The 24,842-nt window shown below is 41.0% G+C and overlaps 2 protein-coding genes across 5 annotated transcripts in view; both read left to right on the top strand.

The window, feature by feature from the left end:
- The window catches only part of LOC100136288 (LCK2), a 39,324-nt gene extending 27,080 nt beyond the window's left edge, over positions 1–12,244 (top strand). Inside the window, 10 exon segments of one of the 3 annotated variants that reach the window (NM_001124542.1) lie at positions 1,016–1,076; positions 1,187–1,277; positions 1,447–1,548; positions 1,743–1,996; positions 2,217–2,369; positions 3,954–4,133; positions 8,928–9,004; positions 10,856–11,009; positions 11,189–11,320; positions 11,524–12,244. In NM_001124542.1, coding sequence (NP_001118014.1) covers positions 1,016–1,076; positions 1,187–1,277; positions 1,447–1,548; positions 1,743–1,996; positions 2,217–2,369; positions 3,954–4,133; positions 8,928–9,004; positions 10,856–11,009; positions 11,189–11,320; positions 11,524–11,726 — 1,407 coding nt within the window. In that variant the 3' untranslated portion in view covers positions 11,727–12,244. 3 annotated transcript variants of the gene reach the window in all.
- Positions 12,245–12,322: 78 nt separating this feature from the next.
- On the top strand, positions 12,323–23,784 carry LOC110505430 (histone deacetylase 1). 2 transcript variants are annotated; one of them, XM_021584634.2, is made up of 13 exons: positions 12,323–12,477; positions 13,168–13,280; positions 13,407–13,524; positions 13,687–13,761; positions 16,416–16,554; positions 16,705–16,846; positions 19,454–19,546; positions 19,670–19,919; positions 20,092–20,200; positions 21,336–21,466; positions 22,451–22,639; positions 22,729–22,783; positions 22,888–23,784. In XM_021584634.2, exons 1-13 carry the CDS (start codon positions 12,426–12,428, stop codon positions 22,913–22,915), a joined length of 1,494 nt encoding a protein of 497 aa, XP_021440309.1. In that variant the 5' UTR covers positions 12,323–12,425; the 3' UTR covers positions 22,916–23,784. The 2 variants fall into 2 exon arrangements, with proteins under 2 accessions (XP_021440309.1, XP_036818249.1); XM_036962354.1 differs by having other exon boundaries at positions 22,864–23,784.
- The last annotated feature ends 1,058 nt before the right edge of the window (positions 23,785–24,842 follow it).

Below are 24,842 nucleotides of genomic sequence, written 5' to 3'. Positions count from 1 at the left end.
ATTTTAAATTCAGGCTGTATCACAACAAAATGTGGAAAAAGTCAAGGGGTGTGAATACTTTCTGAAGGCACTGTAGTGAGCAATATGTTTGGAAAATGAAAATCGCAATAATAACGCCGTATCGGCACCTAAGTATCATGTTAATATCATATTCTGAGGTCCCTGGCAATTCCCAGCCCTACTGGAACCAAGCTGCTTCTATGGCGTGAGCTAGGTGCCCCGTTTTAGATGACGGCGAAGTCGGCTTAAAACAAATGTCATGTAGGTTAAGCATGTGGAGTAACAAGTAGGATTCTGTGTTTTCACATACAGAAGTAATTGATTTTGATTAAAAAACGGCTTTATCTGTCGACCCAATGAAAACTAGTTTGAGAATTCAAACATATATTTATGGAAACGAGATGTTGTATGTTTCTGAACGATGCTGCCTTGTTGACAACATGACCGAGCGGTGCAGATTACTGTTAGATTTGAGAAGGGCACTCCTCCCTCACTGCTTTTGCATGTTTACATCACGGGCCATAGCCCGCTGTACTTAATCAAACTCTCTCAATGATTCTGGGTAGCTAGCAATGGGAATTGGCAATTTACATAATTTGGGGGAAGTTGGCTTTTGTGTGTGCAATTAATTGGGACTGTAACCATTCACTAAATGTTCTGTTTCACTTCCTCCCTCTGAATTACAGGAGATATACTAGTAGATTTGAAGTAGAGAATAGCACATGTCAATGCTATGTTGTTGTTGGCCAGTGTGTCAGCACAAAGTAAACATGAAGTAAAACCTAGGGTGTTTTTAAAAATATTCTCTTAATATCGTTCCTCACTTTAAGGAATGTATGGTTTTTACCTCAAGTCAAATTTCCCATCATGACAGTGTAAACCCCCAGACTTTTCTCTTTACTGTTTTCATGCAAGTAACAACTTGAACTTCTATAGTTTGTACTCTGAATGAGAATCTTTGAATTCAGGAGTGGAAACCCAGGTTATTTTACTGACCCTGCTTTGGTCTCATCAGTACACAGATCAACTGATCCCCTACCCCTCTCATCTCACGCCTCCCTCTTCCCCTCTACCAGGTATGTTCTTATACATAAATACGTGGATAATTATGTGCCTTCTTCTGGTGGATCAAATCTAATCATTATTGTTTCTGTTTTCCTCACCCATGCTGGTTATGGTTGTACAGATAGCCTGGTGATTGCCATATACAGCTATGAACCAAACCACAATGATGACCTGGGCTTTGAGAAGGGAGACAAGCTGAAAATCCTCAATAAGTAAGAATAGGGATGGGAGGGTTGTGTGATGCAATTGACTTTTTAGAGGATGTGATATATTTGTGTAGTTGTGCAAAAGTGTGTAGTTGTTTGATGGAGTATGACACATTGCCACTGCTTGAAAAGTATGAGATAGTGAGTAAGTGTTGCTGTTATGTCTGCTGTCCAGGGATGACCCGGAGTGGTTCATGGCAGAGTCTCTCATCACAGGCCAGAAGGGCTTCATCCCATACAACTTTGTTGCCCCCCTGAACTCAATGGAGATGGAGACGTAAGTAAATACAGTTGAATTCAATTCAAACTCAAATAACTGCATTTCATTTCACTTTAACTCATGCAGGAAGCACACACATACATTACCCAACATCGTCTCACTCAACCAAAACCATCTCCCCATACTCAACCACCTTCAAGGGAAAGGGATGTGGTTATGTTTGAAGCTCTATGCCTGTTTTTGTGCTTCAGATGGTTTTTCAAGAACCTCTCCAGAAACGATGCCATGAGGCTCCTGCTAGCTCCGGGGAATACACAGGGCTCCTTCATGGTCAGAGAGAGTGAGACAGCCCAAGGCTCCTTCTCCTTATCTGTCAGGGACTTGGATCCCAACACTGGAGACACAGTCAAGCACTACAGAATCCGGAACTTGGATACTGGTGGTTTCTACATCACCGCAAAGATATCCTTCAACTCCCTGAAAGAGCTGGTCCAGCATCACTCACGTACGTGCTATGACTCACATCCTGTCTGAACTCCTGGAGCGATGCCTCCAGTCAGAACACAATACATCAGCCAAACAATACAGAAAGCCTTGGTACCAAATACCATTATCATACCATCCATAGTGCACATACACCTTAGCACAGTCTTTCTCAAAAATGTGAACTGTATAACTTGACGTTATTCAACCTTTAACCCTGCCTGTGTTGTATGTGTCTGCAGGTGAGGCGGACGGTCTGTGCACCCGGCTGATGAAGCCGTGCCAGTCCCGCATGCCCCAGAAACCCTGGTGGCAGGACGAATGGGAGATCCCCCGAGAGTCCCTCAAGATGGAGCGCAGGCTCGGGGCCGGGCAGTTTGGAGAAGTCTGGATGGGTGAGCACCTTCACAAAGTATTCATACCCCTTGACTTATTCAACATTGTGTTGTGTTGCAGCCTGAATTCCAAATTAATTAAATATATTTGTTTTCTCACCCATCTACACACAATACCCTATATTGACTAAGTGAAAACATTTTTTTCAGAAATGTTTGCTAATTTATTTGAAAATTAAATACAGCACTATATAATTTACATAAGTATTCCCACACATGAGTCAATACTTTGGAGAAACATTTTTAGTGGCGATTACACCTGTGAGAATTTTGGGGTATATCTCTAAGAGCTTTCCACACCTGGATTGTACAATATTTTCTCTCTATTAAATCTTCAAGCGCTGTCAACTTGATTGTTGATCATGGCTAGACAGCCATTTTCATGTCTTGCCATAGATTTTCAAGCCGATTTAAATCCAAAAATGTAACTAACCCATTCAGGAACATTCAATGTCGTCTTGGTAAGCAACTCAGGTGAAGATTTGGCATTGTGTTTTATTTAGGTTATTGTCTTGTTGACAATTTCAATAAATGTGCAAAAATGTCTAAAAACATGTTTTCACTTTGTCGTTATGGGGTATTGTGTGTAGATGGGTGAGAAAAAAACCTATTTAAAGTCAGGCTGTAATACTACAAAATGTGTGAATACATTCTGAAGGCAATGCACAGCCACAGTGGTTGATATTTTCAGATTACCAATGCGTGTGTTGGTTTGCATAGATGCACCTGATATAAAGCAACCAGTTGCTCAATTGGTCCGGTCTCTCTCTGTGTCTGCCAGAACAGCTTTAGTTTAGGCTTTAGTTCTGCAATGTGTGTAATTTCCTAAATACTGCCATCACTGCAGTGCTTGTTTGAGCTGGTAGGGCCCGTTTGGGATTGATGTCAGGTATTAGCTGCATTACGCAAGAGAGCCAGTGAGCATGCTGGGCTGAAGTTCTAGCCACACCAGAGGCTCTCTCTATATTAGTTCATATTACAATATTTGCTATCACCTCCCACTGTGACCCTAAAATCAACCATTAAAAAATAAACTCCAGTGTTTTGATTGTGATAATATCTGCTGATGTAATCTGATCACTTCACACTAGTTTTCCAGTGGAGGGGGAGATTTCCCTATTGTCCAGCTCCATGTGTGTGAACACAAAGCGACATTCAAAACTATCCTGCTGTGGGACTTTTTTATTTTCCAAATCACTCCTTCATGCGGTCTTGGCAACATACAGTATTTGTTTCTCTCAGCGAATGAATACACCAACATCATAGGGGTGATTGTTGTTTGACAACAACAAAAAGTATCCATGCATGTCAGATTGGAAAAAACAAACCCCCATTCCTTTTCTCTAAATTATTTCAGTTATAGATAAAAGTAGGGAAGAATGCTTTCAATAACAAATAAAGTTCATTCTCACCATTACAGCATATGCTATAACTCGGCAAATTGTGACCTATTGCAAACTTGAGTGTCCTCAAATCACTCCATCTTACACATTGTATACTACACTACTGAGTAAAACCACTGTGATATTACTGCAGTAAACTGTATATTTACTGTATCACCAATGACCTTCCTCCATGATGCAGGTCTGTACAACAACCATAGGCGGGTTGCCATTAAGAACCTGAAGGTGGGCACCATGTCCATGGCTGCCTTCCTGGCCGAGGCCAACCTGATGAAGGAGCTGCAGCACCCGCGCCTGGTCCGCCTCTTCGCCGTGGTTACCCAGGAGCCCATCTACATCATCACAGAGTTCATGGAGAACGGTGGGTGTCACTGTCTAGGATTACATTGGTATTAGGCTAATGGTCAATGCTCGTCTTTCAGGGTAAGACCAACTCCTTATACAAAAGGTCAATAACCCTGATCCTATTCTATTCAGTTGTTCTTCTATTCTATTGTACTCTATTCCATGACAGCTGCTCGGCAAGCCTATGCCTATGTCTGTGCCTGTCAACATAGATGACTCTCAATCCCGGCGCTGAAAGAGTGAACAGCTAAAACAGAGTCATCAAGGGAGATTCTAGAGAAACACCTGGAGCAGACAAAAGAGTGTTTTCAGCCAGGATATCGTCATCGGCTTTCGTGATCAAACATGTTAAACTGTTATTGGGTTTGCATGTTGATAAGAGTGAGAATAACAAAAGAGTGGCTTGGGTGTTTACCAGAATGCGTTTCATGAGTCAGAGCCTTTTCCCAGGCATACTGCAGTCCACTGACAATGTTAAATGGTCCAAAAAAGCATTTTATTATAGATGCAAGATTAAAATGTAATGTTTTCTCATTCAATTATTAGATGAACACTCCTAGTTCTGGCTTAACGGTTATTTACTGAAATGCTCATTCTGCAGAAACGCAGTACAAATTTAACCTTTGTTTTTCCATACATCTCCTACTTCAGATCTTCTTAGAGGCTATTTTCAGCCTATTTTGGTGACCCTGCTGCACTTTCCTCAACTTAAATAATCAAATCAGCTAACGTGAACTTTAACTCTCGTTTCCCGTACTAGCCGGTGCCTCTTATGTCAACACACCAAAGGGAAGTCCGTTCTGACTGGAAAAGAGAGACGTCAAATAGGGGAGTGGTGATTCACTGTCTCATTGTTCAGTGATGGGACCTGTGTCCACCCCCATGGGCACGTGGCTCCATTCCAGTGTCAGCACAGACAGACCGCAACACAGCCCCCCCTATTCCCCCAGTCAGACTAGGCTATTCAGCCACTGTCCAGTGACTACTCTCTTTCTCTCTTCACACAAGAAAGAGAGAGGCTGTCTGTAAAAGGGTAGCAAAGCAAAGCCAGACCAATAAAATGGCACCATGGTTACAGGTGCACTGCCCTGTACACAGACTAGCTGACATTGAAAACACAAGTCTTAATACCAGTGGCGTAGCTAGAAATTTGTTGGTGGGTGAGCCTGCAAAAATGTTGATGGGCAACTAACTTCCTGCAATTGTACACATTTTGCCTTGGGGCAGAGAGGAAAATGTTTTATAGCTCATCTAATTCTATTCTACACATTTTGCCATGAGGCTGAAAGACAATTTTACATTCATACATAATTTTTTATTTGACCTTTATTTAACTAGCATATAGCTATAGAAGCACAGTGACATATCCTCAATGCGGTCACATTTGTGGCTTATTGGGGGTGTGGATTTAAGTTAGTTATTTTTGGCAACCCATCCCATGATAGTGAATGTCATTAGAGGTCATCGGTTCTGTTCAATAATTTATATAAAGACGAGATGACTGATATAGGGCACTGTGTTGAAGCCACCGTGCCTCCATCTTGGCACTCGCCCACTATTGTAAATATATTTTTGGGAAGCTATAGAAATGCATTTATTAATGTCTACATTTGTTTGCCACATTTATTCTATTACAGACACCTTTAATGCACTTCTTCGGGATCGGTGTCCCATCCACAGGACGGTTGAGCTAATGTAGGCTAATGCGATTAACATGAGGTTGTAAGTAACAAGAAAATCACCCAGGACGTAGACATATCTGATATTGGCAGAAAGCTTACATTCTTGTTAATCTAACTGCATTGTCCAATTTACAGTAGCTATTACAGTGAAAGAATACCATACTATTGTTTGAGGAGAGTGCACAATTTTGAACATGAAAATTATTATTATTTTTTTTATTAGGCACATTTGGGCAGTCTTGATACAATATTTTGAACAGAAATGCAATGGTTCACTGGATCAGTCTAAAACTTTTCATATACACTGCTGTCATCTAATGGTCAAAATCTAAATTGCACCTGGGCTGGAATAATACATTATAGACTTTCTCTTGCATTTCAAAGATGATGGTACAAAAAAAATACAAAAGAATGGTTAGTTTTTTCTTTGTATTGTCGTTTACCAGATCTATTGTGTTATATTCTCCTACATTCCTTTCACATTTCCACAAACTTCAAAGTGTTTCCTTCAAATGGTACCAAGAATATGCATAGCCTTGCTTCAGGGCCTTCAGTTAGATTTGGGTATGTCATTTTAGGCAAAAACTACTATAAAATTCCATTCATTCCTATGGAGGACTGCTTGTACTGGGGAGTGCCAATATGGCCGGTGGCTTCAAAGCCTCTCAATGGCCAAAACATAGCATCAGCAATCCACATTGTCTTCCATCAGATAGCGCGTCGATTCTGCACGCACTGTTCTGTCGTATATCTTGCAAAGGCTAATGGGATAGATCAAAAGTATTACAGCTACAATGGGCTGCCATAACATTAGAAAATATTACCTAGGTGACATCGTCTGCTGTGAACCTAATTTCTGCCTCAAAATGGTCTGAATTAATCTAAGCTAAAACAATAAATATGTCAATAATGTTTATGTTTTGTTGGTGAGGAAGTCTTAGTCGCCCCATTTTAAATCTAGCTAAGGATTATTTTGCTTCAATGAGCAGTATTTCTGAAGTTTGACTATGAAAACACAAGTCTTAATACCAGTGGCGTAGCTAGAAATTTGTTGGTGGGTGAGCCTGCAAAAATGTTGATGGGCAACTAACTTCCTGCAATTGTACACATTTTGCCTTGGGGCAGAGAGGAAAATGTGCAGTTTTATAGCTCATCTAATTCTATTCTACACATTTTGCCACGAGGCAAGAAAGCTATCATAAATTTGTCCAACATTAACGTTAGTTTGCTAGCTTGCTGAACAAGTCACTGAAATCATCTTTGACTGAAACGATGCTGCTAACCTACCAGCAACCTACTTCGTGCTCCACATACAATGTTTTTCTTACAACAACAGCTAGCCTGCAAGCTACTGTAGCTAGTAGTGCTAATGCTTACATTATTATGAGTTTTCATGAAGCAACTGTTCTTGCCACGAGTCATTGCAGTAGCCTCCCAAGTCAACTGCTGTGTACAGCAGACCCAACGATAAGATCGTGGAGAAACATGCTGATCTATCTACGGACTGATTTCTGATAACATTCAGTTCCTCTTAATTGTGGGGCTGCATTTCTACAACTTCAGGGCATTTTAAACAGGCCAAGCAAGTTTTTTTATGTGCGTGAAGGAAGTAAGCTAGCTAGCTACAACAGTTAGCTACACAGCTGATCAAGCCACTGCACAGACGACCAACGTCCTTGCACAGAATTTGTGCAGGCAAAAGCCACCGGTTTAATTTTTATTTTATCACAATTGCAAACTATTAAATCACTGTCACAACATTTGTAATAATTTAACTAGCTAGTTATTATTTCTATTCGATGGAGAGTCATACGAGAGCACAGTGATTAGGAATTAGGAACTGTTTTCATTTTTAGAATGTTCAATATTCAAATTTGAAAATGAGTTCCACGTCCAACAATAAAGATTGGTTTAGGGACGAGCGTTGTGGATGAGTGACGCCATCTGACGTGAAACAATGCAGCAATCCAGGGTTTATATACATCATTGGTTCTGTTATATTTATTAATCAAATCTAACTAAACCAGTGCACGGCTTGCTATGAATTATATCCAATGGTGTTTGGGCCTGGCTCCCCAGTGGGTGGGCCTGGTCCCAACCGTGCCTATGCCCCTGCTTAATAAAACAACTTATTTTGATACCAGTATGCTCTCTCCAAAAGCCTTTGTCATAATCTCTGACTACAGTTACTATGTCACCTGCATGTTTTTTAATGTGACCCCACATTCCCATCAAAGTTTGTTGTTGCCTTTTTCAAGACCTGACATTAGGAGGGACAGTAACAAAGCACATTGAAAAGGCTCTGTCACTGGTGCAACAACAGCTTCAGTATGTAAGTGCTCTGAGCCAGTGAATGGAGAGCCTTTGTATTGTCCTCTATGAGAGGCCTGTAGAGCACCAACAGTGCCTTAACATGAACTGTTTCTTTGTTTGTGATTCACATGCACAGACACAATTGTTGCCTCTGTTGTCACTAGAAAGGAAGGCTTGATGTTCCCATCCTCTCAATTTGTCCCTCGTTTTTTATCATTGAAGACAATACAACTGGAAAATAACAGGTGTGGCATGCTTAACTTTCTTCGCAACCTTGGCTTATACCGTTCCTTTGGCGCACAGACATCAAAGGAGTCCTTCTTTACTAAAGCACAGGAGCCTGTTGCCCTTCTTTCCTGGAAGAGTCAATCTTCTTTTCTAAACGCATTTCCTGCTGCTTGCCTTGGCTGGCTGAGGTATTGTTCGGTTTTAATCAAACACAATGTCGAGACGGAGGAGCCATGGCCTGTCAAATAGAGGCCATGCATCACGTTGACTGAAGGTGAACGCACTTCCTGAGAATGTTATTTTCCTAATTTAAACATCTATTCTGGGTCTAAGGCCAGCTATTTATGTCTGAGACATATCTAAATGTAGTTTTAATGGCAGTGTCATTAATCTTTCTCACAAAACCTTTCACTGAACATAGAGTTTTCTGACTTAAAAGTATTTGTATCTTAAAATAATTCCACCTCCATCAATATTGCATTAAGTGCTGGTGACTGGTAACATCTGTTTATAATTAAACAAATGAGATCTGATGTAATGCCGCTCAAAACATGTCATTTTAATAACTTGATCACATTTTGTTACAGGCGCTCTGGTAGATTTTCTCAAGTCGTCTGAGGGATCCAACATACCCATCAACACCCTCATAGATATGGCCTCTCAGGCAAGTTCCCTGCTCTTTACGTCAATCCCAATAGCTCTCTACACTTTTAAGTGTAGAGTGTCTGTCTCCAAAATTCTCTCTCACTCTTTCCCCTTCATTCGCTCTTTCAGTTTCTATTCTCTGTATGGCCCCTCATCTACAGGAAACAGCTCTTGCTATTATGAGGCTAACTATAATCTCCCGGTAACAATGGAGACCACTGTGTGAGGTTTACGAACAACCATAAGTCTATACACCTTGTCACAAATCAACACCACTGAGGTGCTCACCCCTATCACAGTGCAATGCTATAGGTGTAACACAAATCAAAGTGACAGATATCCCGATACCTGAGAGACATAATGCATATTCCATTATAAAACAAACCTACAGCCTACTCTAAATCACACTTGCACCAAACTTCATAAGATCAAGAAAGCAGTTGTATTGCTGTTTGAGCCTCTCGTTCTAGAAGAACAACTTACTTAGAAGTAGTTTACGGCCAAAGATGGGGCCAAATATCGGGCCAAAGATGGGAGAACATCTAATTACACCAACATCCTATCTAATTGGGTTCCACTAACGTAATGTTGTGGTTAAATTATATAACTCTCATTTAGTAATGAGACATTGAACCACATGGATGTGTAATGGGGTTACAGGGATTTAAACTAACAAAGCTGGCAAAGGAACAGCCGACTCTATGGAGGCACTGTGAACGTATTACGGCAAAAGTATGTTCCTGAGTAATGGCTAGAACACTGAACGACATTCAGCACCATACATTGCGGTAAGCATGTAGATAGTAAGAACACTGAAACAACATTGACCCCAAGAGCTAATGAGTGAAAATTGAGATTTGTTTTACTTCCAGAGTGATGCGTAATGATGATATGAAGTTCATATCACATACGCACCTCTCGGTTTTCTTCCAAGGGATTCAGGGCCACATGACACATATCTGTGAGATTCTTACATCTGAAATATGCACTAATGTCTGCCTAAACACACACACACACACACGCACACACACACACACACATTGACACACACAAAAGCGATGTAGATAGCACAGCTGGGGCATTAGGGTGGGCCGGAAAGAGAGCTGGTTGTTAGGGGTTCATAACCTGCCGGTGAAAACTGGGTGGAGCACTGAGGTGAGAAGCAGAGATCTGACCTGGGGAAGTGGGAACCTCCTTGTCACAGGAATCTACTGCTGCCCTGTCTGTCTCTTATACACACACGAACACACACAGTATGTATCCTTCATAAATTGTGCCTTCCTGTATTATACTTGTGCCAAAATGTGTATTCTATTCTACTGAGCCAGTTACGTTATGTTCCTATTCTTATCTTTATTATTTCTTATTGTTGTAACATTGTCGAGAAGGAAGTAAGCATTTCATTGGACAGTGTATACCATGTGTACCCTATACGACTAATACAGCTGTACACAGCCCATCTGTAAATAGCCCATCCAATCTATCTACCTCATCACCATATTGTTTTTATTTACTTTTTTGCACACCAGTATTTCTACTTGCACATCATCATCTGCACATCTATCACTCCAGTGTTAATTTGCTAAATTGTAATTACTTCGCTACTATGGCCTATTTATTGCCTTCCCTCTTCACTCCATTACCACACACTGTATATGGACTTAATTTTTTTTCTATTGTGTTATTGACTGTACGTTTGCTTATTCCATGTGTAACTCTGTGTTGTTGTTTGTTGTCTTGTCCAGGTCGCAGTTGTAAATGAGAACTTGTTCTCAACTGGCCTACCTGGTTAAATTAAGGTGAAATTATATATATATATATTTTTTTTAACAAGTATGATTAATTCTTTATGATGTACTGCCTCCTGAAGGTGGCTGAGGGAATGGCCTACATTGAAGCGAAGAACTACATCCATCGGGACCTGCGAGCAGCAAACATCCTGGTGTCTGATGAGCTCATCTGTAAAATCGCTGACTTTGGACTCGCAAGACTCATTGAGGACAACGAGTACACAGCCAGAGAGGGTAGCATGACTTTCCTTTAAACTAGAAAAAAATGGATGTGCTTGAATGTTCTAAGCACTTTCTGCAAAGCCATGACCTCTATATACTATAGCCCCACCAAGTGTTCATGTAGAATCCATTGGGTGCTGTTGAAATGAACATGAACCCAAAATTAAACGCATTTCACTTTTCCTTATCAGGTGCTAAATTCCCCATAAAATGGACAGCACCTGAAGCTATAAACTATGGAACCTTTTCCATCAAGTCAGATGTGTGGTCGTTTGGGATCCTCTTGACAGAGATAGTGACGTATGGCCGTATCCCATATCCAGGTATTTCACTGATGCACCTCCACAATAATCCAATATTATACATGTCTATTTCATATGCAATGCATGTAGACTTCACATACAGCACCTGTATAATCCACAAACATCACATACTCTCTACAAAGGTGTTGCCCACAAAACCCCAACACATCGGCCACATTATTAACAAGGCTGCATCCCCATCTCTTGTTTCTTCCCACTGTCAGGAATGAGTAACCCAGAAGTGATCCAAAACCTGGAGAAAGGCTACCGGATGCCCCGACCTGAGAACTGCCCTGAGGATCTGTACAACATCATGGACCTGTGCTGGAAGGAGAGCCCAGAGAACCGGCCAACCTTTGAGTACCTGAGAAGCGTTCTGGAGGACTTCTTCACAGCCACAGAGCGGCAGTACCAGGAACAGCCATAAGACAGACAGACATGGGGAATGGAGAGGAGAGGTCATTAAGGACATTAACTCCAACTGTTAAGACACAGAGAGATATGGTCCCAGCATATATGCTTTTGATACTGTCTATCGGAGAGCCATACCTGATCTACTTTCAATACACACCTAAACATTTGTAGGATTTAATTAAAGCATTTAGAGTGTGACATTTTTTTAAGCTCAAGGGAGATACCACTGTACTTTTATATACTTTGCATTCCTTTGTCATTTCATGTTTTTTGTTCGATTTGTACTGTTTCGATTTTTCTATTTGTATATTTTTTCTATGCGTTTGAAGACTATAAATCCATGGATGATGATGCCCTTACAAAAAACACAAATGTAAGACCTACTCTGTTCATGTATCTATGGTGCCATTGATACATCTTCTTACCCGAAATGCATATGAGATGTCGATGATGATCATGCAATAAAAAGTGATGTAAAACATAGAAAAGACTGTAAACAAATAAATGGCAAAAGTAAAAAATGTTTCCCAACCTGGAATCCAAAACAGTGCTTATTGTGGCGGGATCTGTTTGCAACGCCCCTCGACATTGTAAACTACTACTTGATTGGTTCAAGTGACGTTCTACAAATTATCCGATTGTATCCATCCGTTTTCCGAAGTACAGCTGCCGCTTTTCGCTAATTGTAGTCTGTGCTGTAAAATAAGGTAAAATGGCGCTGAGTTCTCAAGGAACAAAGAAAAAAGTTTGCTACTATTATGATGGTAAGTACTGATTTGCCTACACATTGACTAGTTGTACAATGTGCTTTGTTAGACTGGTGCAAATGGTTCAATTTGTGGTTAGATTAGCCAGCTAACATTAGCTAACGTTATCTAGCTCAGATGTGCAAACGTGCAGATTCCCTTTGTGCAAGAGCGAGGCATTTTCAAAATCTTTAGGTTAAATTGATCGTTCAGAAAATGTTCACTAATGCCACATTATCATCCAATGTGTAGTAACGTCAAGTTACTTGTCCACGTCGTCGATTAGCTTGCTAGCTTGGACAAAGGGAGAACACATTGGCAGGACCCATTAGCTAGCTATGCAAGCATTGGAATCCACAAACCACGAAGATGGCTAGCAACGTTAGCTACTATTAGTTAACGTTAACCTATTTCACTTCCTGGGCGTATTAAGCTTGCTACCATCATTGCTAGTCTCTATTAAAAAAAATGCACCCAGTTCCGTTGCATTGGCCAGATTGTTTGCACGTTAGTGGCCGTACATTGTCTGCGGCTGTGCATATGTCGTGGTCCGAATTGTTACTATTAATCAACGCAAAAGTTTTATTGCAATGTTGCCTTTAAAGGTTTGCAACGTTAGCCATACTATGCTGTACTGAACAACAAGCTAGGATGATGCATTCATTGGACGTCTGCTTATGTTCACTATTTTCCTCTCTTCATTCAAAGGTGATGTTGGGAATTACTACTATGGCCAGGGCCACCCCATGAAGCCACACCGTATCCGCATGACACACAACCTCTTGCTGAACTATGGTCTCTACAGAAAGATGGAGATATACGTATGTTGAAAACCTTGAAACGATTTGTAAGCGCAGCAGAAAGCCTGCATGCGCAATAGTTCCCAATTGGAAATGTAGTGCCTGGTTAAGGTGTCATTAATTGGTCTTCTCCATGTCTCTGTACAGCGACCTCACAAAGCCAATGGCGAGGAGATGACCAAGTACCACAGTGACGACTACATCAAGTTTCTGCGTTCCATTCGGCCAGACAACATGTCAGAGTACAGCAAACAGATGCAGAGATGTGAGTTTGGGGCAGAGATGTCATGTCTCAATATACCTATACATTTTAGATGTAGCCCATAAAGTCACACATTTCTTTGGGAAAACATCTAGTAAAGCTTTGTCATTGTTTTTGCTGCTGTCATGGATTGTAATTAACACATTTTCTGTAATTGCCACACAGTTAACGTTGGAGAGGATTGCCCTGTGTTTGATGGCCTGTTTGAGTTCTGCCAGCTCTCAACGGGAGGCTCTGTTGGTAAGTTAATCTGTCATGTTCATGTGTAGCAAGGTTTCTGTTAACCGCAAATACCGGCTTTTGGCCCAATTTTTTAAACTTTAAAAAAAAATAATAATACTGTTGCTGGCCAAAAAATATCCAATTGCAAAATAATGCTTTCAATCATTGATGGAAATGCATATGACCATTTTCTAATTGGTCTATAGGTTAATATGCATACTTAAGTGGAATTAAATTGGCGTGTTTATTTTTGTTTGTCGTCATGTGTCTTTATTTCTCTATCACAGGCGCACGGCATACAGTCTTTCTGATGCAGCTCCTCAGCCACTTACTGCTGGACTTGCACATGCTTTTTATAAACTCAGTAATTGCACAATTATAAATGCAATCACATGTTAAAAGTTTTGCCGCATGACTTAAAAGGGCTATTTAAAAAAAAAAAATAATAATCTCACCTGGTAATTGAAGCAGGCCTCCCATTCAAGTGCAGCCAACAGGATATCACCAAGTCACCCACCACTTTACAATGTGAGCTGGAGGCAGTATGCATTTTAAAAACTTACTTAATTGTTTGAAACCTAAATGTTTTATTTCATATGAGGCATGTCTCACCTTACTTCAAAGTAGCCAGAATCTGACCATGACGAGATGGAGGCAATTATTTTATAAAGACATCATAGATGGTGTGTGGGTTTCAAGTCGGGAAGCTTCCAGTTTATCCTACCACTCCTACTGATCTGTGTGCCAGTTATGATTTTCATATGCACATTTTCGTGGAACTGTTTCATTTCAATAACCAAGTTTGTTTCTCAAAAGCATTGTCCCGTGGTTAATCAAAAAAGTCTGAATTAAAATGCATTTTTTAAAAGTTTCAATTAAACTAATGCGAGATCACCAGCCTCTGCCATATGGACACATTGATACACTGTGATCCATTGGTGGCTAAAGAAAGGAGCGTGTTGAACTAATGATGCACCGATATGACATTTTTGACCGATATCCAATATTTTCTTTGCCAAAAAAAACCTGATACCGATAACCAGTATTTACAATTTAAGGCCTTTTAAGCATTCTCATACAGTTAAATAGTTAAACACATGGGCGCAGCGATCTAAGGCACTGCAACTCAGTGCAAGAGCCGTCACTACAGTCCCTGGTTCGAATCCAGGCAGTATCACATCCGGCCGTGATTGGGATTTCCATAGGGTAGCGCACAATTGGCCCAGCGTCGTCCGGGGTAGGCCGTTATTGTAAATAAGAATTTGTTCTTAACTGACTTGCCAAGTTTAAGGTTACACACGCACCACACTGACCAAAAATATATTTAGTTGGCTTTTACGTATGTCCCCATTACCAGTAAAAAATAATCAAAACTAATTTATTTCACTTACTTGCTGTGCTGTTTCATTCTCAACCAGGATTCCTATGGAACACCGCTTGGGTCTTTGCGTGTCAAAAGATGGCATTTGGCCAATCAGGACCTGATTTGGACTGCACGTCACATAATAATTTTACGCATTCATAATTTTTTTACATGGCTATTACACTATCGCATGTCAAAACGATTCATCGACGCGTACCTACCGTGCTGGTCATAAAACAAAAGCTAGCTAGCTCATGGATGCAAACAATGTTCTTCCCCAAAAACATAGCAAAACAACAATCCGTTTCACTACTAATGTGTTGAAGGAAACACCGTACACCTAGTGACCTGGTCAGCATGCACTGTGCCCTGCCCGCCGCTGGAGTCACTAGTGCGCGATGAGACAAGGATATCCTTGCTGGCCTAACCCACCTTACGACGCTAGGCCAATTTTGCGCCGCCCCATGGGCCTCCCGGTCGCGGCTGGCTGCGACAGAGCCTGGGGTCGAACCCAGAGTCTCTGGTGGCACAGCTAGCACTGCAATGTGCCTTAGACCACTGCGCCACCCAGGAGGCCTCATTCTTTTTTTTTAAGGCAAACAGCAAATTCCGCTATTGTGGCAAATCCTTATTGTGGCTATTTTCACAACACATAGTCCGGTCGAGCCTCACTAGCCAGATGAAGCTAGCTGGCTGCTTATAACGTTAGCTTTGGGCAACAGGGTTAAGTAGCTGGCTAGCTATTTATTTTCATGAACTGAAGTTCAATTTCAATAAGCCGACAACAACAATACTTACTCAAGAATTCCTAAGTCATTGTTAAGAATAATGAAAATGACTGCAGTTTCTACTGGTCATTGTTTTCAAACTGGTTGTATTGGTGCTAGCTAGGTATCAAGCTAAAGCTAGCCACCTCAGAAGTTGAGGTCGAACAAATTATGCTTTATTACCTACCCGGTTTTGTAAACACATCGTTTGTGGCCGGTGTCTTTCAAATGACTGCTTGACTTGTTGACTGCTTGATCCAAACAGCAGACATTTTGGGCTAGATTAGGAATGCTATGTTGCGCATGTAGATCAATTTTACGTGGCGTCATTACACCATGTACCTTCATTATATAGGTATGCACGTCAGCTTTGACATCGGTTTTGCACATTGGGCGTTGGATGACACATTTTGCCTGGATAGTTGGAATATTTTTCTGGCTTACTTGTCCTCTTCCTGTAATTGACAAAACACAGAATATAGCTAGCTATAGGTTCATGTGCTCTGATTCTCCGATTGGCTTCTCTTGTCCTGTGTTTTTAGCTGGAGCTGTGAAGCTGAACAAACAGCAGACAGACATTGCCATTAACTGGGCCGGAGGCCTCCATCACGCCAAGAAGTCTGAGGCGTCAGGTTTCTGCTATGTGAATGACATTGTGCTCGCCATTCTGGAGTTACTGAAGTGAGTCAAACAGGCCCACAGCACTTGATCAAGTTTACATAGGAAATATTGTAGGCTACTGAATTAAATAGTAACTTCACATTGGGACCCCATAGGTACACCACATTTAGAAGTATCATTCATTCTGTTGCTGAATCTTTTCTCACCCAGATACCACCAGAGAGTCCTGTACATAGACATTGATATCCACCATGGAGATGGAGTGGAGGAGGCGTTTTACACCACAGACAGGGTCATGACCGTGTCCTTCCACAAGTATGGAGAGTACTTCCCCGGCACCGGAGACCTGAGGGTGAGTTAGATATTTGATTTGATTTGGATCTCTTTTAGTCACCATACTCTTCCAAGAGTCACACATTAAAATACAACTTATAATACGAACACATTTTCACATATAACACACTATTACAAACATACATAATATACTAGTATAATGACCCAATAAATACTCAATCTAAAAAATATTGATTCTTCATCTACTATAGTCCCTCAACATTTCTATATTATATTTAAATGGTTTTAAAATGTTAATTTATATATTGAAAGGTTTCTGGTTTGCGCAGGTAATTTATTCAATTTCTTTATTGCTCTATATTGAAGTGTTATTTTGCCTTTCTCTTTTCTGTCTGGGTAACGCATAGATGGTGGACAATCTATTCCTAATATTTATGGAATGTCTGTCTCTTACCAACTGAATACCGTTGTGAATAGAACTTGGCTGTTAAATTATGTATTATGAAATAAAATAAGCATGTTTTTTCCAATTTCTTGTCGATTGATGACCAACCAAGAACATTGTGCATGGCCGCAACAGAAGAACCATATCTGTACCTTAAAACAATCCTTGCTGCTTTGTTCTGTGCATTCTGCAGCCAACTAACTTCACTTGATGATGCATTTCCCCAGACCATCGAACAGTAGTTCACCTGACTCTCAATTAATGCCTGTTATTTGCTTACTGTCCTTCTGATTTTACATGCTGTCTTAATACATTTTGTTCTATAGATTAGTTATTTGAGACGACCATGATAAGCAGCTGTCTAGCTGCATGCCCAATAGTTTGGTTTCTGACACTTCAATTTGTACTCCTCCCGAACTTAATTGTATCCCATGCTGTTTTGGCCTTTTCCTAGTGGAACAGACCAGCATAACTTTGGTTTTCTTGGTGTTTAAAACAAGTTTGTTCTGGCAAACCCACTCCCTGATATTCTCCAAAGCTTGCTGTACCTGTTGAACCGATTGTCTTGCTGCATACATTGTAGTGTCATCTGCAAATATAGTTGCTTGAGTTTCAGCTAAGGCATAGGGAAGGTCGTTGGTATATATTAAATAAAGAAGTGGCCCAAGGCAGCTGTCCTGCGGTATTCCACAGTTTAACATGAGGGGTAGAAAATGAACCATTGATATAGGTGGACTGTTTTCTGTCAGTTAGATATGACTGTACCCAATTCAATGCTACCTCCTTAAAACCATAATGTATTAATTTAGTCACTTATTTCATGATCCACTAAATCAAATGCTGCACTGAAATCTAAAAATAGTACACCCACAAACTTGCCATTATCCATCGCATTGAGCCACTGGTCAATCATGTCAACCAATGTAGTGGAATGGTTTTTGAGAGAACCATGCTGGTTGGCTGTAATCAGATCATTCTTTTACATGTACTCCCATATTTGTCTACTCACAATACCCTCCAATATCTTACTGAGTGTAGGGAGTAGACTTGGTCGACTATTGGCAGGAGTAATGGGTTCTTTGCTGTCTTTAGGAATAGGACACCGTTTTGCATGCTTCCATACATTTGCAAACAATCCCTTTTCCAGTGACCAATTAAATATGTATCTCAGTGGAACTGCAATCTGGGGAGCACCACAGCGACGCAAAAAATTGTCCATAAGACCATAACCTGTAGATTTACCATCAGGTAATGACTTCAATAGGTTTAACACCTCCTCCCACTGATACTGTTTGCAGACTAAAAGAGAAGATCTTGTTGCTCATAATATGATCATCAATCCATTGGACAATACATTCTTCCAAACAAGCTATGTTTACATTGTTTCTCAGTAAATCAATTATTTGTAAAAAATAAAATAAAAGTAAAATCTGCAAAATGATTGGCAATATCAACTGGTTTTGTTGTTATTCTCCCGTCAACCTCCACACTAGATAAGCCCTTAACTGTGTTCCATACCTTTTTTTTTGTTGCATTTTTACAATCAATAAAAGCATTGTTGTAAAATAACTTTTGATTCAATTTAACTGCATAATTACTTACTGTTCTATAATTCTGTTCATCAATTTCTAATTTTGACTTGGCTGCTAAGACTTTCGCTATATTTCTTTGAGAAAAAGCCTCACCAGTTCATCAATCCATGGAGATGGGCAAGCACCAACTGTACTCTTTCTTATATGATGGTCCATTACCTCAGTGAACAAATCAATAAAACATTCTGTAGCGTGATTTAGTTCATCCTCTAGATAATTCAGCTCCCAGGGTACAGCAGCCAAATCATTTAGAAAAAGCTCACGATTACATGTTTGAGAATTTCTCAACCTCAATCCTAGGGGGTTTCTTTGGAACCTTGGTGTTCATGGTTATGGTCACAATATTCTGGTCTGTCCAGCCCACTGGCACTGATCTGGCTTTTAAGCATTGCAATATTATATTACCAATATTGGCAGGCATTGTTTATTAAATGGCATCCAAAGGATACTTTGAATTCCAATTTCATGGCCTGTTGCTTGTAGTTTCCTGTATGCTTTATTGGTTGATGTTGGTCTCCTCCCCCTGTAACTCTTCCGCAGGTTGTTGCTGTGAAATATATGTTCTCATTCATCTTAATGGTCAATTAACTGTCCACATTTGTAGTTGACTGACTTGTTTCTCCTCAAGGATATTGGCGCCGGGAAGGGCAAGTACTATGCTGTGAATTACCCTCTGAGAGATGGTATAGACGACGAGTCTTACGAAGCCATATTCAAACCTGTAAGTCTTTAAAAAAAAATCTTTAGTGTTTAATCTTTCCTCCCTGTAACTCAAATAGACCATGTAGATAGACCCTGTTTCCATTTAGCCAACCATATTGTGTAATTTTATATCTGTGTGTAGATCATGGCTAAGGTGATGGAGATGTACCAGCCTAGTGCAGTGGTTCTTCAGTGTGGAGCCGACTCCCTCTCAGGAGACAGGCTTGGCTGCTTTAACCTCACCATCAAAGGCCATGCTAAGTGTGTGGAGTACATGAAGAGCTTCAACCTGCCCCTGCTGATGCTGGGTGGTGGAGGCTACACCATCCGGAACGTGGCCCGCTGCTGGACCTATGAGACCGCCGTGGCCCTGGACAGCGCCATACCCAATGGTGAGCTCTCCTGCTGCACCATTTGATTTGTGTACTTTTTACTTTCTAGTGTGACCATCTTTGACAGTTGCTTTTGACAGGTCAGAGGAGCATGAGTGTTTAAGGATAGGTTCTGCTGAAGCAGACATGTCACTGCCCACCGTGTTGATAACACATTGATGTTTCTCCACAGAGCTTCCATACAATGATTACTTTGAGTACTTTGGGCCGGACTTCAAACTGCACATCAGCCCCTCTAACATGACCAACCAGAACACCAACGACTACCTGGAGAAGATCAAGTGAGTCCTTGACCACACCTTTTACTGTGCTCTTTAGTCCTACTGTACATCGTTATAATTTTTTTTTTCTTCCTGTCATGATGAAGTAACATCTCTAGTTTGGTTCTTAGTATAGATTATATACATAGATATAACCGTTATATAAGCTACACTACATGGCCAATCTCGACAAACCGTTTCTTTGTGTACCTCGCTTTGTGCACGGGGGCATTGTCATGCTGAAACAGGAAAGGGCCTTCCTCAAACTGTTGCCACAAAGTTGGAAGCACAGAATCTAGAATGTCATTGTATACTGTAGCGTTAAGATTTCCCTTGACTGGAACTAAGGGGCCTATCCCAGACCATTATTCCTCCGCCACCAAACTTTACAGTTGGCACTATGAATTGGGGCAGGTAGCGTTCTCCTGGCATCTACCAAACCCAGATGAAGCGTGATTCATCACTCTAGAGAACACGTTTCCACTGATCCAGAGTTCAATGGCAGTGAGCTTTCCACCACTCCAGACGACGCTTGGCATTGTGCTTGTGGGCAGCTGCTCGGCCATAGAAACCCATTTCACGAAGCTCCCGACTAACTGTTCTTGTGCTGATGCTTCCAGAAGTGGTTTGGTCCTTGGTAGTGAGTGTTGCAACTAAGGGCAGATTTTTACACGCTTCAGAACTCTGGTCCGGTTCTGTGAGCTTGTGGCCTACCACTTCGCGACTGAGCTGTTTCAAGATATTTCCACTTCACAATAATGGCACTTACAGTTGCCCAGGGCAGAAATTTGACAAACTGACTTGTTGGGGACGTGGAATCCTATGATGGTGCCACGTTGAATGTCACTAAGCTCTTCAGGAAGGCCATTCTTCTGCCAATGTTTGTCTATGGAGATTACATGGCTGTGTTGATTTTATACACCCGTCAGCAACGGGTGTGGCTGAAATTGCCGAATCCACTAATTTGAAGAGATGTCCACATACTTTTGGTCGTGTAGTTATTTATGTTAATCAGGTAATTTCACTTACCAAAAAGGTCATATTACTGCACTTATGTTATACATTTGATCCTTGATGTGTCATGAGTATTTTTGGCATTATTATAGTTGTTGAGATGTCATTTAGGTTAATGTCACCTGTATGTGTGTCCCTTCAGGCAGCGTCTGTTTGAGAACCTGCGCATGCTGCCCCATGCCCCGGGTGTTCAGATGCAGGCCATCCCAGAAGATGCTGTGCAGGAGGACAGTGGAGACGAGGAGGAGGAAGACCCTAACAAACGCATCTCCAGTAAGTTTTGTATTGGGATATGATTCATAGCAAAAACATCTTGCGTAAGTTCTTTGCCCAGTTTGCAAATACACCAACTAAAAATTGTAAACGCATGCAACAATTTCAAAGATTTTACAGTTCATAGAAGGAAATCCTTCAATTGAAATAAATGCATTCGTGACTGGGAATACGGGCACAGATCCTGTTTTTTTTTTTTAAAGGTAGAGGCGTGGATCACAGAACCAGTCAGTATCTGGTGTGACCACTATTTGCCTCATGCGGTGTGAAAAATCTCCTTCACATAGTTGATCAGGCTGCTGATTGTGGCCTATCGAATGTTGTCCCACACCTCTTTAATGGCTGTGTGAATTTGCTGAACATTGTTAGGAATGGAACAGGCTGTTGTACCTGTTGACCCAAAGCATCCCAAACATGCTCAATGGGTGACATTACATTTTCAGCTTCCAGGAATTGTGTACAGATCCTTGTGACATGGGGCTGTGTATTATCATGCTGAAACATGAGTTGATGAAGGGGGATTGGACGTACTACCAATTTCTCTAAAACTACATTAGAGGCGGCTTAGTAGAGAAATGTGGACATTCCTGCAGTCAGCATGCCAATTGCATGCACCCTCAACTTGACATGTGTCATTGTGTTGACTCAATTGCTTGTTTTGGTGCACCAGTGTAATGGTGCACCAGTGTAATGATCATGCTGTTTAATCAGCTTGTTGATATGTCACACCTGTCAAGTGGAGGCATTATCTTGGCAAAGGAGAAATGCTCACTAACAGGGAAGGGAGAAACACATTTGTGCACAAAATCTGTGCGTATAGACAATGTGATTTATATTTCTTCTCATGAAACATGGGACCAACACTTTACATGTTTATATTTTTGGTGAGTATCATACGTAATCTGCCCGGCGTATGCAGTTGGTGTGTGAGTTAATGTCACACACACGGAGATGCTTATACTCCTGCCTTCTGCTTTTGTGCAGTCCGTGCCCACGATAAGAGGATAGCATGTGACGAGGAGTTCTCCGACTCTGAGGACGAGGCTGAGGGTCAAGGGGGCGGACGCAGAAATGCAGCCAGCTTCAAGAAGGCCAAGAGGACCAAGACTGAGGAAGACAAAGAGGGCGAGGAGAAGAAAGCAGGTGACGAAAAGAAAGCTGATGAGAAGAAAGGTATCAAAATCATTACTTCGTTCTATATCAGACATAACATGGTCCAATTGAACATGTGAGGCTGATTATTTGTTGCTTTGTTATTATAGAAGTTAAAGAAGAAAAGGTGCCAGATGAGGAGAAAATGGACACCTCCACAAAGGGGTGAGCAAACATTTCAAACCTCCATTTTAAACTTGTCGTCTCAAATAGTCATCATTAAATACGTTTGTAAAAAATCTAAGTCATTTTCCCTGTTTATCCAACAGGCCAAAAGAGGAGTCCAAGACACCGTGAGGAGCTCCTAGCTCTCTTTAAAGCGATCCTACCGGTTTTATTTTTCAGAGCAGTTACCTTTCCTGGCTGCTACAAAGAATATCCCTGAAGGACTATACATTTTAATGACAGATCCTGCTCCTTCAAATTGGAATGGGCTAAATGTCTTTTCTAGAACATATAAATGTTTCTGTTCAAGGACTGAAATTCAAATGGAGTGATTTATTTGTAAGTACTGTTTTCTGTATGCTTAGGCTCATTTTGTTTAGAATCTTTTTATCCTATGAAATCCTATCCCTCTTCTCCTTACTCAAACATCTCTGTAGTCTATATTAAAGGCCTAGCACGAAGTATTACGCTTTTTATATCTTTTGGATTTAATTTATTTAATCCACTCGTGTATTTAGTCCCACTGTTATGTGCGTTCAGAAATGTAGTTGAAGCATGACAATTAGGTCCACTTCTCAAAGATGTATTCATTCTGTATTACCCAGATTAACAATATAGAATGCTGCTCCTACAGTATGTGATAAAACAAAACAATCGTGAAGGACTTCCATCCATGTATTGTAGTTTGGTATTTTCAGAGGTTATTGTTTAGTACCAGTGACTGTTTAGGACCCATGTCATCCCCACATTTCAATGAAAACAGCGTTCCTAGATTTTTCACTTGGAACGGGAGGTTCAAAGGTATTTTGGTAATGCCACAACACTTTTAGTAAAGTTGGCCAAGCAAAAATGGACACATTCAGTGTTGTGGATGTGATTTTATTCTGCAAAATTGAAATGGATTTTTTTTCCTGGAGTTCTTGTAAACTTCATACAAATATGAAGGACCACACAATCTTTGACTACTTTTAGAAACCAATAAAAACAATGCTATGAAAATCTACTGGTCTTATTCATCTACAGAAATATACTTTAATGTCATGTTGTTAATTCAAAACATCTTCAGGTGCAGTTTGCTAGTTACCAGCATGGCTGTTGCTCATTTTACATGGCAGAGAAGTTCAAGTTAACATTCACTATATATACAAAAGTACAGCGCGTTTGGAAAGTATTCAGGCCCGTTCACTTTGATACATTAAAGCCTTATTCTAAAATTAAATAGTTTTCCTCAAACACAATACCGCATAATGACAGAACTGATTTTCAGAATTTGATTGTGTTTTGTATTTAGACCCTTTGCTATGAGACTTGAAATTGAGCTCCGGTGCATCCTGTTTCCATTCATCCTTGAGATGTTTCTACAACTTGATTGGAGTCCACCTGTGGTAAATTCAATTGATTGGACATGATTTGGAAAGGCACACACCTGTCCATATAAGGTCCCACAGTTGACAGTACATGTCAGAACAAAAACCAAACAATGATGTCGAAGGAATTGTCCGTAGAGCTCCGAGACTGGATTGTGTCGAAGCACAGATCTGGGGGAAGGGTACCAAAAAATGTGCAGCATTGAAGGTCCCCAAGAACACAGTGGCCTCGATCATTCTTAAATAGAAGTTTAGAACCACCAAGACACCTAGAGCTGGCCAAACTGAGCACTCGGGGGAGAAGGGCCTTGTTCAGGGAGATGAACAATAACCCGATGGTCATTCTGACAGAGCTCTAGAGTTCCTCTGTGGAGAAGGGAGAACCTTCCAGAAGGACAACCGCCTCTGCAGCACTCTACCAATTAGGCCTTCATGGTAGAGTGACCAGACGGAAGCCACTCCTCAGTAAAAGGCACGTGACAGCCAGTTTGGAGTTTGCCTAAAGGACTCTCGGACCATGAGAAAAAAGATTCTCTGGCCTGATGAAACCAAGGTTGAACTCTTTGGCCTGAATGCCAAGAGTCATGTCTGGAGGAAAACAGGCACCGCTCATCACCTGGGCAATACCATCTTTACGGTGAAGCATGGTGGGGGCAGCAGCATGCTGTGGGGATGTTTTTCAGGGACTGGGA

Source organism: Oncorhynchus mykiss, chromosome 25 (genome assembly GCF_013265735.2).
Source record: "Oncorhynchus mykiss isolate Arlee chromosome 25, USDA_OmykA_1.1, whole genome shotgun sequence".
NCBI lineage: Eukaryota > Metazoa > Chordata > Actinopteri > Salmoniformes > Salmonidae > Oncorhynchus > Oncorhynchus mykiss.
Note: the sequence above shows the minus strand (reverse complement) of the source record. Positions and strands in the feature narration are given on the sequence as shown.